At 43.2% G+C, this 15,961-nt stretch overlaps 1 protein-coding gene across 1 annotated transcript in view; it reads right to left on the reverse strand.

Annotated features, from left to right (window-relative positions):
* Positions 1 to 15,961, reverse strand: part of LOC126252121 (arylsulfatase B-like) — a 366,034-nt gene that overhangs the window by 140,086 nt on the left and 209,987 nt on the right. The window contains exon 6 of the mRNA XM_049952986.1: positions 5,651 to 5,780. Coding sequence (XP_049808943.1) covers positions 5,651 to 5,780 — 130 coding nt within the window. The remainder of the gene's footprint in view (positions 1 to 5,650; positions 5,781 to 15,961) is intronic.

Genomic DNA, 15,961 nt, shown 5'->3' on the forward strand with positions numbered 1-15,961 from the left:
TCATCATGCACATTTGTGCGGCCATCTTTAAATGCTCTGACCCACTTTCTTACCATTCCGTACTCATAATGTTTTCTCCGTAAACTGCACAGATCTCACCATGAATATCGATCGCTTTTAGGCCTTTAGCACTAAGAAAACTTATAACAGCTCGTACTTCACAGTCGGCAGGACTCACGATTATCGGAGGCACCTTAACCACTCAGTACACAACGTAAACAAGGAACAATCAGACTGTAATGGAGTCAGTGCGTAGATTAAGGTACATGTTTTAATGTAAAAATAAAATTATTGAGATATCTTAGCAATTCTTTTTTTAATTTCAAAACGGTGCTTACTTAAAAAACACGCCTCGTATTTTTCGCACTTATCAAAGGTTTACGAGAATATCGCCTGCCATTCAGATCTATAGCTACTAAGCGACGATTAACTGTCGAAACACGGACCCTCACACCGGGTTTAACCTGCAGATCGTCACGTATTGACCGGTCAGATTTTCTGGGGTTAGTCATCTATTGCCTTCGGATGCTCCTATCTTCGTTTACGGTGGTGTTTCGGGGGCAACCACTTTGTGCATCGTTTTCTATCGTCCCCTTCTTTTCTGACGCCAGGCCCAACTCGCACAAGCTGTCGTGACATGTCAAACGCCATCGCAGCGAAAGAACGATTTTTGCCTTGAATCAGTCGTGTTACGACAGCTTGTCTGAAATCTGAACGATATTCTTTAGTTTAAGGCGCAGTTGTATGTAGATAAAAGTATTAGAATTAGATTTGTTTTATGTAGTTAAGTTTGTTGTAGTCTTCCCATTCCATAAAATACTTATGAACCCTTTGGAAACACTGTTTACGGCTAAAGTCCATGCTTACCTGCGCTCAGCAATGAATACGTATAGCCGCGGAGAAGCCAAACAGTCTTTGGTCTCAACAGCCGGTTCGTTTTCATTCCGCGTATAGATAAACACGTCTACCAAGCTACTAGTTCGACTACAAAATACTGTTGAGAGTTGCTGTTTATTGTGAAAGATAACAGTCGTGGAACATGTGTGGTGCGCACAGACTTACTTTCTCTGACGGTTTTCCTCTCTTCCGAATGACTTGTTGCATTCTGTTTTGTAGAAACTCTCCAGTAAAGTCACACATTTGGTCTGTTACGCTGTACGCACTGAACGGTTCTCCACAAGCCAGGCAACACGACATCAACCTGGGCGGCGGCACTCACTGCCATCTGGGTCTAGTGGACGAACAGTTCGAAATGGGTCTCACGTGATTCTTGTTTTGCAACCGTTGTTCTGGAGAGATGTTCGGCCTCCAGAAATTTCGTAATAAGGTAGCGTAAAACATACGAGGTGTGGCTAGAAAAAAAAACGGACTAGTACTGGTGAAACAATAAAACGAATGCAATGAGGCTGAAAGTCGCGTGGCCTGTCACGTGACTCTCGCTCCGCCTACTGCTCGAGTTTCATCTGCCTCCTGCACTCAGTCTGCCCGTGGCGTCTGTTTTAAGTAGTTGACGTTTTGTCTGTGCGTCGGAAAATGTTGAGTGTACAGAAAGAACAGCGTGTTAACATCAAATTTTGTTTCAAACTAGGAAAATCTGCAAGTGAAACGTTTGTAATGTTACAACAAGTGTACGATTTAAAGATGGCCGCGAAGACACCAGTGATGACACTCGCACTGGCAGACCATTGTCAGCAAAAACTGATGCAAACATTGAAAAAATCGGTAAACTTGTTCGACAAGATCGCCGTTTAACAATCAGAGCAGTGTCTGAGTTAACAGGAGTTGACAAGGAAAATGTTAGGCAGAATCTTCATGAAAGTTTCAACATGAACAAAGTGTGTTCAAAAATGGTTCCAAAGTGTCTCACAATTGAACAGAAGGAACGCCGAAGAATGGTTTGTTCTGACATCCTGGAAAACATTGAAAGTGATCCCACCTTCTTACAAAATGTTATTACTTGCGATGAATCGTGGTTTTTTCTTACGATCCCGAAACTAAACGCCAATCGATGCATTGGAAAACTCCTGGTTCTCCACGACAAAAAAAAGCACGAATGTCAAAATCGAAATTCAAGGCAATGATGATTGTTTTTTTTGACATCAAAGGGATTGTGCACATTGATTGGGTACCAGAGGGACAAACAGTGAATCAGCATTGCTACATTAGCATCCTGGATACCCTACGTGAGCGAGTACGGAGAAAACGGAACGATTTGTGGAGAAAAAAGTCATGGATCCTTCACCAAGACAATGCCCCAGCTCACAGTGCGTTGGCAGTGAAGACGTTTTTGGCAAAACACAACATTCCCATCTTAGATCATCCACCCTACTCACCTGATTTGGCCCCCTGTGACTTTTTTCTTTTCCCTAAAGTCAAGTCAGCTTTGAAAGGAACTAGATTTGAGACTGTTGAAGCAGTAAAAGAAAAAGCGACGGAAGTAATGTATGGACTTACCGAAAATGATCTGCAGCAATGCTATGAACAGTGGAAAGTTCGTATGGAGCGGTGTAGAGACCGAGGAGGAGAGTACATTGAAGGAGATAACATGAAATTGTAAATAATTGTAAATAAATGTTTTTTCCAGCATCAGTCCGGTTTTTTTCTAGCCGCACCTCGTATTCCGGAATTCTACAACAGACCGACGTCAGCGATTAGATATATAATTTTGTACGTCTGTGCGAGGACGCTTCTTGAAAACGGTAATGACCTGAGCAGTTTTCCAGTCGCTAGGAAGGTTTCAATCCTCCAGGGATCTGTAGTACAATGTTTCTAGGAGAGGGCTAACGTATTTCGTATACTTTGCGTAGAGTAATGTTAGTGAACTTGTTCTGCTTAGATGCATTATGTCTGCTATCCATATGGCGTTCAGTTCCCATTTTGACACATGTCAATATGCAGTGTTTATCTTCTTATATACTCTATTTTTGATTATGTTTGAGGAAAGCGCAAGACTGGCTACTTACGGAGGAGGGTTTCAGTCTGCCTTTGTGGAAATCGAGCAGGCTGAGTGACCACATAGCAAATCCGGCCGGATCACAGGAGGTCTTTCTGCGGTACTCTGATGGAAGGAGGCCGGATTCATGGGTGCTGCTTTCCGCAAAAGTGTCTGTAGGAAGCCCCTGGCTGTCCATTTCGGCTATGAATGCGGCTTTGAAAGGAGTTGCCGTCCAGCCCCCACAGAATCGCCATGTGTGACGAATTTATCTTCCGGTACACACAAAACGCAGAAGAAAACAGTATGGCACCGCTAGCCTACTGTGGGAATACTCGTTGGTCTGCCTCCAAAATATGGTTATCCAGTCTTGTGAATCTTGTCCGCCACCGTGCTTCAACACGAAGGACTCGACCAGTGAGCGGAACCAAGCTAGGAGCCAACCTTCGGCATACTAAAATGCGTTCAGACAGCCATTAATTGTGCATTTGTGCAGAATTACCGAATATTCTGGAGAAGAAAGCGAAATTCTCGCTTATCACTGTGTCAATGCCTGAAGATCTAACACCCCCCCTCCCAAATTTAATTTTTCTAGAGTATCATGAAGAGACAACGATTCGTTTCTGGACCTGTTGTAAAGAGGATGTCTGGACCCGTCCTGACGTCTATGGCAGCTATTCTCGGCCACCAACTGAACACTTTCCATCCGGCGCCAAATTGTGCGTTGTGGCGTACTTCGCTGAGTCTTAAGTAATTTTCGCATTTCGAAATTGGCGCTGTCCGTTATCTGAGCAGGATTTGCAGTGCAGCTTCAGTTGCATGATTGCTTGTCATATTTCGCGAGTCTTGCTTTCGATTATTTCACATTTGCGAGCAGTGCAGATTCCCAAGTAGTCTTCTAATTATATTTGACGTGCCTTCCAATGTGGTAGTGGTACATTGAGTTGCAATTAAGCATCTAGTGAGCCACTGTTTGCCGTTAATGTTCGGAGAACTGGGATATCCTCACGACAGTAACTGCTTAAAAGTTATTTTCTTTGGTTCGTACAGAAATTCGTTCAAAACAAACCGATATTGTTCAATGAATTGTTACGAGGGGCGTTTGAAAAGCCCGTGCAAAAATGAAAACTATTTACGTGTTTGTGATAAACTTTTTTTATTTTTCAACATAGTCTCCTTTTAGACCTATAAACTTCGTCCAACTCTGTTCTAATTTGTTGATCCCTTCCGAATAATAGGAATTGTCCAAGTCTGCTAAAACGGCTGCTGGAATCACCTCGTTCGAATAAAATCTTCGTCCCTCCAGCCATTTCCTCTAATTGGGGAACAAATAGTAGTCCGAGGGAGCCAAGTCTGGAGAATAGGCGGGGATATGAAAAGAGTTGGAATCCTATTTCCATTATTTTTGCGAGCACAACTGCTGTGTGCTGGTGCATTATCGTGATGGATAAGGACTCTTTTGCGGTCCAATCGCCGGCGTTTTTCTTGCAGCTCTATTTTCAAACGGTCCAATAACGATGAATAATATGCACCTGTAATAGTTTTACTCTTTTCCAAATAGTCGATGAGGATTATCCCCTGCGAATCCCCAAAGACAGTCGTCATAATCTTTCCGGCCGAAGGAATGGTCTTTGCCTTTTTTGGTGCAGATTCTCACTTGGTAGCCCATTGTTTAGATTTTTGTTTGGTCTCAGGAGTATAGTAATGTATCCATGTTTCATCCACAGTGACAGTTTTTGCTGAATCCTGCGGATTCTTCCTGAACAGCAGCAAACAATCCTTGCAACACTTCACACGATTCCGCTTTTGGCCAAGCGTGAGCAATCGTGGAACCCATCTTGCGGATACCTATCTCATGTCCAAATTTTTATGCAAAATATTATGTACCCGTTCATTCGGGATGCCCACCCCACTAGCAATCACACGCACCTTAATTCTTCTTTCATCCATCACCATATCATCGATTTTATCAATGATTTCTGGAGTCGGAACCTCCACAGAGCGTCCAGAACATTCAGCATCACTTGTGCCCATATGGCCACGCCGAAAATTTTGAAACTCCTTATAAACATAATGGAAGGTGCAGAGTCACCGTAATGTTTATCAAGCTTCTCTTTAGTCTCTTGAGGCGTTTTGCCTTTCATAAAGTAATATTTAATCACCACACGAAATTCTTTATCGTCCAGTTTTTGACAATCATTCGACTTCCTTAATTCACACAAATGCCAAAGAAATAGACCAATATGGTTCAAACGTGGTGTGCGTTCTTTCCAAAGACGCTACTAACTAAACATGACCTCGATACGCGCCGGTCGTGCCATCTCTCGGATTTTGCACGGACGTTTCCAACACCCCTCGTACTTTGCAGTTATAAACCCGATCGTCCGACAACTAGTCCTAACTAGACGACCTATAAATAATAAACATAGTTAGCTACTTGTATTTCTAATTTCATGTCTCACTGTGACTTTATAGGTTGCAGAACAGTTGCCTACGCATCGGACATTTTGATTAATTGGTTTAAATTAACGTATAGCGATCACTGCATGTGTTCGTCTAGCATTTCGATGTTGAAGTCTTAACTGAGGTAGGAAGAGAGCACCCACAACTGCCGAGCCCCAGCACGACTGTAGTAGAAGTACAAAGGAACTCTCCACAGGCTATCGTGATTTTCAGAACAGCCTCAACAGTACCTTGTGAACAGCTCGCTGTACTCACCGGCGGCCGAGTACAGAGTGGGCATCCAGTCCGTGATGTGCATCAGTTGCCGGGAAACCCTGGGCTTCAACCGCGGACTCCAGACTGCGGCGACGCCGCGCACGCCGCCCTCCCAGGGTGTGCCCTTCATCTGCAAAAAACACGCAGCACACTGAAAAAACTAGCGAAGTCCGAGTGTCGACATATGGGAATTCAACAACAGCGACATCAGGTCAGAGAACAAAAGTCACACGTTGGTCCTTACCGTGCTTAAGAATCAGTTCACACGTGCAAAGTAACCAGACTTTCAGCCCGGTCTGTCGGTTTATCCGTAGACTGTGATTTACTACCGTCAGGAAATGTCACAGTGAACAAAATAGGAGTGCTGAAACCTATTGTAGTGCAGTGGATCAGAGCTATAAGTAATGTCTCCTTGCCTGCAGGAGACAGTCTCTAACAATTATGGCTCGTGTATCCTCATTGCTTTAGTGTCAGTCAAGTATCCTGAGCAATGCAGCAGACAGCCGCCGTCGTGAGAAAGTGTTTATCGGTGATTGCGACCATGGAAAGCAACGTTACTTTTTATTTGCTAAACAAAACGTAAAAGAGGAATTTTTGTAAGTACACTACTGGCCATTAAAATTGCTACACCAAGAGGAACCGCAGACGATAAACGGGTATTCATTGGACAAATATTTTATACTAGAACTGACATGTGATTACATTTTCACGCAATTTGGGTGCATAGATCCTGAGAAATCGATACCCAGAGCAACCACTTCTGGCCGTAATAACGGCCTTGATACGCCTGGGCATTGAGTTAAACAGAGCTTGGATGGCGTGTACACGTACAGCTGCCCATGCAGCTTCAACACCACAGTTCATCAATAGTAGCGACTGACGTATTGTGACGAGCCAGTTGCTCGGCCACCATTGACCAGACGATTTCAGTTGGTGAGAGATCTGGGGAATGTGCTGGCCAGGGCAGCAGTCGAACATCTTCTGTATCCAGAAAGGCCCGCACAGGACCTGCAACATGCGGTCGTGCATTATCCTGCTGAAATGTAGGGTTTCGCAGGGATCGGATGAACGATAGAGCCACGGGTCGTAACACATCTGAAGTTTAGCGTCCACTGTTCAAAGTGCCGTCTATGTGAACAAGAGGTGACCGAGACGTGTAACCAATGGCACCCCATACCATCACGCCGGGTGATACGCCTGTATGGCGATGACGAATACACGCTTCCAATGTGCGCTCACCGCGATGTCACCAACCACGGATGCGACCATCATGACGCTGTAAACAGAACCTGGATTAATCCGAAAAAACGACGTTTTGCCATTCGTGCACCCATGTTCGTGGTTGGGTACACCAACGCAGGCGCTCCTGTCTGTGATGAAGCGTCAAGGGTAACCGCAGCCATGGTCTCCGAGCTGATAGTCCATGCTGCTGCAAACGTCGTTGAACTGTTCGTGCAGATGGTTGTTGTCTTTCAAACGTCCCCATCTGTTGACTCAGGGATCGAGACGTTGCTGCACGATCCGCTACAACCATGCGGATAAGATGCCTGTCATCTCGACTGCTAGCGATACGAGGCCGTTGGGATCCAGTACGGCATTCTTATTATCCTCATGAATCCACCGATTCCATATTCTGCTAACAGTCATTGGATCTCGACCAACGCGAGCAGCAATGTGGCGATACGATAAACCGAATCGCGATAGGCTACAATCCGATCTTTATCAAAGTCGGAAACGTGATGGTACGCATTTCTCCTCCTTATACGAGATATCACAACAACGTTTCACCAGGCAACGCCGGTCAACTGCTGTTTATGTATGAGAAATCGGTTGGAAACTTTCCTCATGTCAGCACGTTGTGGGCGTCGCGACCGGTGCCAACCTTGTGTGAATGTTCTGAAAAGCTAATCATTTGCATATCACAGCATCTTCTTACTGTCGGTTAAATTTCGTGTCTGTAGCACGTCATGTTAGTGGTGTAGCAATTTTAATGGCCAGTAGTGTATATGGGGTATGTTACATCTCAGTGTAGGCATTAGCAAGCAGGCCATTACTAACAAGAGTTATCTCATAGTAAAATTTAAAACCAAAGAAAAGTACTGAATAGCTCCATTGTCGTGTTGCTATGAATAGCCCCTCGTGGAACAGATCTGCGCTGGCAGTTAGCAGAGTTCAAGCCTTGCTGGCAGTCAGTACAGCTGAGTGTTGGTAGGCTAGGAAGATTTTAGATTTGCCCATAAATCTGATGGAATGTGTTTCCTGCACTCGGTCTGAGACCGATGCAGACTAGTTAGATATTGGGAAAATTTTTATCTGCTACTCAATAGTGTATGAAAAGCGTATGAATTACATTAATGGATTGTTTTCACGTGTGGATGTGGATTTGCAAGATCGCTTATCGATCGGAGCACACGACTTAATACCGACAGTGGTTTTGTCATGCTAACTTCGCGAATATAATAATAGGCAACCATTTTAAAATCTCTACTGCTAATAGTCTGACTCTAAAGGTCGGAGTCCCATATAGCAGCAATGGACTTTTACCAATAATAGCACGTGATGAAAACCCAACAGCTCTCCTTACCTTGCACTGGGACAACTACCAGGGGCCGGCCGGAGTAGCCGAGCGGTTCTAGGCGCTTCAGTCTGGAACCGCGCGACCGCTACGGTTGCAGGTTCGAATCCTGCCTCGGGCATGGACGTGTGTGATGTCTTTAGGTTAGTTAGGCTTAAGTAGTTCTAAGTTCTAGGGGACTGATGACCTCAGATGTTAAGTCCCATAGTGCTCAGAGCCATTTGAACTAACTACCAGGAGTGAATACACCAGGTCAGCACAAATTTGAAAAATTTGCGATCTTGTTCCGACACGTAAAAGCCCAACTACAACTCCTACACAGACTGTTGTCTCAGTACCAATGGGACTAGTATAGTGTAGATAGTAATAACATTTTTAGGGGGGCGGGGAGTCTAACTATATTTAAGAATAAAACCGTCGCAACTTCACATTATCTTACGCCATTCTGACAGTTTTTTCCTGTTACAAAAGGCAGAAATGAAATCCGGAGATAGAGGGATGGAAGGAATATAAAGCTGTAATCTCCTGTTGGCGACGAGGTTATTAGTGTAGAAGAAGAAAGTAGGACGGGACTGGAAACTAGGCTGTGCCCTGCAAAGAAACAATCTGGGCATTCGTGTTCAGCAGTTTAGAGAAATCGTCACAAAGACGTATCTGAATGAGCCGGCGTAGTTTCGAACCGGTGTCTTCCAGAAAACGGTTCCAGTGTCTCAATCATTGCGCTACCTGGCTGGGTCGATACAATGAGTGATCCCCATTACTCTTGCATGGTCCAGCTGATATTCGTAAAGTTGTGCAGTACCTCAAGGTATAGTACATTATCCTCCAAGTCTCTTACTTGTAAAACCGTACAGTGACCGTAGTTATAAACTTACATTATACATTCACAATGTATACGGAACTGCAGCATGTAACTACCTCACATAGCAACCTAAGATGAAGCAATAGGATTCAAGTTACATTGTGCGAGAAAGAAAATATATAACCAACTGACTTTTTACTAATAGATGCAGTATAGAAAAAAACCATGTATATGGATTGATATGTATCGTTCCATTGTTATCAGGAAAGTCGACTAGAATCAACAACTTCATAAAAAATCCATTTTTATGCAAGTCATTTCGGGACTCAAAATTTTAATCTTTCATTATATTACTTCACCATGCTACACGGCTTTTAGTGGCTTTGTTATATAATTTTGGTTCCGTGTTGTGTTTTAGTCCTTTGTCTAATACATCCTTCTGACGCTAGAACAATCAGCAATACAGAAAGAAGTATCTACACTCCAATATGTAGCCTGCAAAGTCAATTTCACCCAAACATACAAAACTCAAAAATGGTTCAAATGGCTCTGTGCACTATGGGACTTAACTTCTGAGGTCATTAGTCCCCTAGAACTTAGAACTACTTAAACCTAACTAACCTAAGGACATCACACACATCCATGCCCGAGGCAGGACTCGAACCAGAGACCGTAGCGGTCGCCCGGTTCCAGACTGTAGCGCCTAGAACCGCTCGGCCACCGCGGCTGGCTACAAAACTCAAATACCAGCCAATACACCGTAATACAATAAGGTGATGGGATACGTCATATTATCGTGTCGGACCTCCTTTTGCCCGGTGTACGGGGGTTGCAGTTGTTTCCTCCGAACCTGTCCCTAATTTGCGCAGCTCAGACTCTAATTTGTCCATGGCCGCTGTCGCATGAAAATCCGCGTCTTCACGTATTTTCGTGTCGATGCACTGCTCCGCGACATTTTGTCGCTTTTCCACGCTTTCGATCTTCATCTTCAAATTAATCACCGCCTCTCGTCCTTGCTGTTCTGTGCGTTTACTCATTTTCGCTGCTTCAGCTGCTACACGTCTTGCTAAACTTTATGATACTGTCTTGGTGCTCTCTGCCGTCTTCTTAGCATCATGTGCAATATTTAAGCCTTTCGTAGCTTTGTTGTTTACTTTACGTAGTTTTTCCTGGAGTTTATTTGCCAATGACTTGTGTTCCTCTCGCATCTGATTCACCTGAGCACCGATATTTTTGATGTCCGTCCTCGTCTCATTATTATGTCGTACTAACTCATTAATTTTCTCCTCAAATTTCTTCTCCATGTCCATTAAAAATACCACCAGATTGAAGTCATCTCCCCTTTCCTCAGCATCGTGATCTCCGACCTCATACATGATTTCTGCTTGTAGTATCCACAATACTGTGTTCCGATATCGCCCTGTTTTCTCTGTCCGGGTTTCTAACAAGCGCCGCTGCTTCGATATGTTGTGGTACGCTCACATCTTCTATGTAGCATGGACTCAACAAGGCGTTGGAAGTTCGCTGCAGAAGTATTGGGCCATGTTGCCTCTGTCTCTGTCCATCATTACGAAAGTGCTGCCAGTCCAGGACTTTGTGCACGAACCGCCCCCTCGATTATGTCCCATAAATGTTCGACGCGATTCGTGTCGGGCGATCGGGGTGGCCAAATCAATGGCTCGAATTGTTCAGAATTTTCTTGAAACCAACAGCCAACAACTGAGGCCCGGTGACATGGCGCTTTGTCATCCTTAAAATTTGCATCGTTGTTTGGGAACTTGAAGTTCATGAATGGTTTCAGACGGTTTCTAAGTAGTTCAGATGGACCAGCGGACCCACGTCATTCTATGTAAACACATCCAACACCGCTATGGAGCCACCAACAGCTCGCACAGTGCCTTGTTGGCAACTTGTTAGGTCCATGGCTTCGTGGGGTTTGCGCAACACTCGACCTCTACCATTAGCTCTCAGTAACTGAAATCTAGCCTGGCCATGATTTTCCAGTCGTCTCCAATCTAAATGGTCACGAGCCGAGGAGAGGCACTGCAGGCGATGTCGTGCTGTCACGAAAGGCAATCGCGTCAGTCGCCTGCTGCCACATCTCACTAATGCCAAATTTACCTAAAGAATACGTGCGTCGCACGTCCCACACTGATTTCTGTGGTTTTTTCAATGTTGCTTGTTTGTTAGCACTGATAACTTTACCCAAACACCGCTGCTCTCGGGTGTTAAGTGAAAGCACTGCGTAGTCCATGGCAGAGGTAATGTCTGAAATTTGGCATTCTCGGTACATTCGTGACACTGTGGATCTTGGTATACTCAATGCCCTAACGATTTCCGAACTGGAAAGTCCCATGCTGCTAACTCCAATTACCAATGCGCGTTCAGAGTCTGTTGATTCCCGTCAGAAGCCTTTTCGCATGAATCACCTGAGTACAAATGACAACTGCGTCGAAAAATCGCCCTTTTATGCCTTGTGCACTAGATATTACTTCCACCTGAATGCATTCATATCGGTATCTCATGACTTTAGTCACCTTAGTGTACAAAATTAACAAAAGGAACCCTAACCAAACGAAAAGCCACATACGTACCAGAGGAATACATGGGAAAGCTGTCAAACAAGATGAACAATTTATTAAAAAATGCACCCATAAAACTAGCATTCACAACTATTAACAACCTTAACACGAGATGATGATGATGATGTTTGGTTTGTGGGGCGCTCAACTGCGCGGTCATCAGCGCCCGTACAAATGGTTCAAATGGCTCTAAGCACTAAGGGGACTTAACGTCTGAGGTCATCAGTCCCCTAGACATAGAACTACATAAACCTAACTAACCTAAGGACATCACACACATCCATGCCCGAGGCAGGATTCGAACCTGCAACCGTAGCAGCCACATGGTTCCGGACTGAAGCGCTTAGAACAGCTTGCCCACAGCGGTCGGCTGCGCCCGTACAAGGTCCCAGTTCTTACACAGTCCAATTTCTTCACAGTCCAATATAGTCACCGTCACAATTTGTGATGATGATGAAATGATGAGGAAAACACAAACACCCAATCCCCGGGCAGAGAAAATCCCCAATCCGGCCGGGAATCGAACCCGGGGCCTCGTGATCCAGATGCAGCAACGCTAGCCAACCTTAACACGAGAAATCCACTCTGGAAGAACAAAAAATACCAGGATACGCTAATTACTACACCTTTTCTCAAACGGCCGTGAAGCCGAATGTGTTTGTGGACCGTGACAATTTTTGCGACGTCAGAATTTGTAAATTCGGTCATGGAACGTTATCGAGCTTGAATAGCAGTATGACATTCACCTGATTTTGTGAATATGCTGCGATATGTGACACAATGCGATGCACGATTCAGTTCTACTTTATAGACCGAATCTGACAGTTTCGATGTTTGAACCAGTTATTCTGAAACTAATACGTCGTATTTGCTAGTATAGTTAGTAGAACTTCCATATTATGAAAATACGCCTTTCAGTCCCATTAATGGTTGATCAAAACCTGAGGGCTTTTGTTATGATTTGTTATTAGAACATATTATCAAGGCCACCAAAGATCTAAATCCAAAAGTACAAATGGAAATGTGTTTTGCTTATCAAATGTCGATAAGCAATACTGCAAATATGTAGAAGTGAAAGTTTTGTGTAAGATAAATTTGTATGATCGAAAGAAAGAAAAAGTACACACTAGGACGGGTTTCGTATAGCGTGTTATGCACCAATATGCGCGTTTGGTAGCGTACTGCCTTCGTAATTCAGAGAATCATCTACTGTTCCCGGTCGGAAACCTTTCATTTTCACAGCTGTTGTCAAAGAAATTTGTTTTAAGAGGACAGGGAATATTTTCTATGGCCCTGTTTTCACGTTGAGCGTACTCGTATGTCTTCAGGTTTTCGCATTGTTCTCTATCTTTCATCCTTATACTTTCGAGAAGTGCTAATGAACAGCTATTTTAAGCGTACCTACTTTTAGAAATAAAATCTGTGATGCAGGCGTGGCAAATGCAGATGAAAAAATCCCTGTAGAGCAGCGGTGCAGTTGCATTTATACCTGACATGTTTCATGCACTTCACGTGGTTTGCAATGTATTGATGTAGATATAGGTAACGAGAGATGACATCGTTTCTCTGGAAAATGTCCATTATTTGTCATAGGTGAGGAGGGGTCTCATCCGTTTCGTGTGCGAGGAGTTGATTGTAATTAAGGACAGATATTGAGCCTCTATTCATATGTGTACTTGCACCGCATGTTCACACTGACCAACAGAAAGCGGCACGAACCGAAACTGCTGGAAGCTAAACTGACCCCTGTGGCTAACTTCGTTACAAACTATCACCTCAGTAATCAGTTCTACAAACGTTGTAAAAACTGTGTTGTAGACCAGCGACATTAATATGGAAGTAAATAAAAAATTTCGATTGTATCTTCTATTTTATTTGAACATATTTTAATAACAGCTTGTATTTATTCTAAGATATGATCATTTCCGTTTTAAATGACTCTCTCACAATAAAATTATTCTGAAACTAACGACTAAAGGAAACATCCACTACCCTGTGGTAACTTTACCAGAGAAAACGAGGCAACCGCGAAGAACAAAATTTGGGTAAGACTCGTCTTCACAAATCGCTCATTTGGAATCGTCTGTTTTGTTGATATTTTGTGTTCTTTTCGGTTACGTAGCCACGGATCTACGATATTTCCGCACCGGTGCAAAAGCTTTATAGTAGAACCCCCTCCCACTCCTCTCGAGCGTTTGATCTAGGAAGTCAAAAATTAAAAATTAAAGATTTTTCATAAGCATGTTCATTTTGTAACGCACATCCTTCTAAATATTTCTAAAGAGTTTGATATATAAAACATATATACGAGGAAATGTAAGACACGTTATTTGTTCTTAAGTGTGCCAAAGTGCAGTGTCACGACTCTTCACACTGCATTGTTCAGCATCCTTGTATCGTACGTCAAGTGTGTATTTTGTAATGTAAGCCATCAAACCTATATTCAGAAAAGTAGAAATTAAAATGTCTCCTACTGCCAGTCGGCCGATTTGACATCCTATCCCCCTTAAAGAAAAAAAAAAAACTCACAGTTAATAGTGATTTCGATTATTTGGGACTGGGAGAATAAGAACTCTTCAGAAAATCTGTACTCTTCATTGCCTGTTAGCTAATAACATTCTCTTTTTTTTGTGTGACCTAAAATTAAACAGAGGAAACATAAAACAAGTAAAAACAAGAGGCAAGCAAAACAGTACACATTTCTTCAATCCTTAGGTCCCAGCATTTTTTTCCTCTCTGATCTTGCTACAGCTTTACACGGCGTGCCTTACTTTCTGCGGAAGAATGTATCACCTCATCAAAGTTCGTCAAACGTTTTGCTACATGAAAAATCAAAACGTCGTACACTAATAATGAAAGAGCTGTTAATACGACTAGTACCGAAAAGAGATTTCGTTTCTATGTTTTATTAGGTCTATTTTGTGACTGTCTTCTAGATAAAACGAAATACGCCGTACTGATAGTGCAGCAATTATAACATACGCCAAGTAAGCGAGGCAGTTTTGGTTCAAGTGGTCACTTTTATGTACCTCATTTACATAAATATCACGACGGAATATATTTCAAGAAGTAACAATATCAAATGGCTATTAGGCCTACTACAAGTTTTATTTTAGGAAATAGTTCCAAATTTCATTCATACGCTCCAGTTTCTCAAGCATAAGATTAAAAAGTAGTAGTACGTAATTTTTATATAAATTTGGAATCGTCATATTCTTCGATATAATTTGTGTGGTGCCCCGTTTCTTCTTCTTATTCCTCGTTCCAACAAACAATCTTGTTGTAACTAATTCTGTAAATATTCCTACCAGTGTCAAAACTTATTCTCCTTTTAACTTAACCAACCCCGCCAGAATGATCGGTTTAGTTATCCCGCGTTTATTCTCCGGTTAGGCTTTATTATGCGTTCATAAAGCGCGTTTTCCGTGCTGTTCCGAGAATAGAACTTACACGGCTGCCAAGCGAGCACTGTGCAACTGGCACTCAGTAGTTAAGCGATCTGTCACAAACTTTCTGTCAAGATTTAATTTTCTAGGATACACTGAGAAGATAGTATGTAATATTTCTTACCACTTATTTCTGTTTGTCGTTTATTTCCACTCTGGTAGTCTGAATCTATGGATTTCGCTAATAATTAACACTTCACATTCGCACATACAATCAGCAGCATAAAAACCAGAGATTGGTTTACTCGTTCGCGTTTATTCGGCTCAGCTCTTATAACCCCATACCCGTCTCTGGAAAAGTTCTTTGATTCTTGATGTGTCGGAGATTCCCATGCAAAAACATCACGTACACTACGCACGTATTCAAAAATCAACTTATGAATCATTCAGAAATGAACTTATGATTCATTCAGAAATCAACTTAGAATGTGTTGAAAAATGTTCAAAAACCAACAGGGATGCGTTTCAAAATCGTATGAATAATCGATGGACCAACGTGCGCTGGATGCTAGGCGATCTGTAAGACATGGGTTTTTTCTTCAAACATATGAACCGCCTCCACCTTTCCTCTTTAGATACGGGCCTGCGGTTATGCTGGAACTGACCCACCAGCAGCTGTACAGCATGGAAGCTGTTAGGAGGGTCGTCAACGCAGCAGGCGGTGAGCGAACGGGTTCTTCCGCAGCTGCGGTTTGTCGGGGATTTCCAGGAGCCGAGCGGCCGTTGACACACACACACACACACACACACACACACACACACTGGCAGAACTCTTCTTACAAAGAGGGGCCACATCCTGCGATGCAGGGATTTCGTTGAGCCTCGACATACAGCCCAGGGGCCACTCGATACGTTACTAACTGAAACTGGGCTGGAAACAAAATTGTTTCTTTGCTGGCCCTCACG

The sequence above is a fragment of the Schistocerca nitens genome, chromosome 4 (assembly GCF_023898315.1).
Source record: "Schistocerca nitens isolate TAMUIC-IGC-003100 chromosome 4, iqSchNite1.1, whole genome shotgun sequence".
Lineage (NCBI taxonomy): Eukaryota > Metazoa > Arthropoda > Insecta > Orthoptera > Acrididae > Schistocerca > Schistocerca nitens.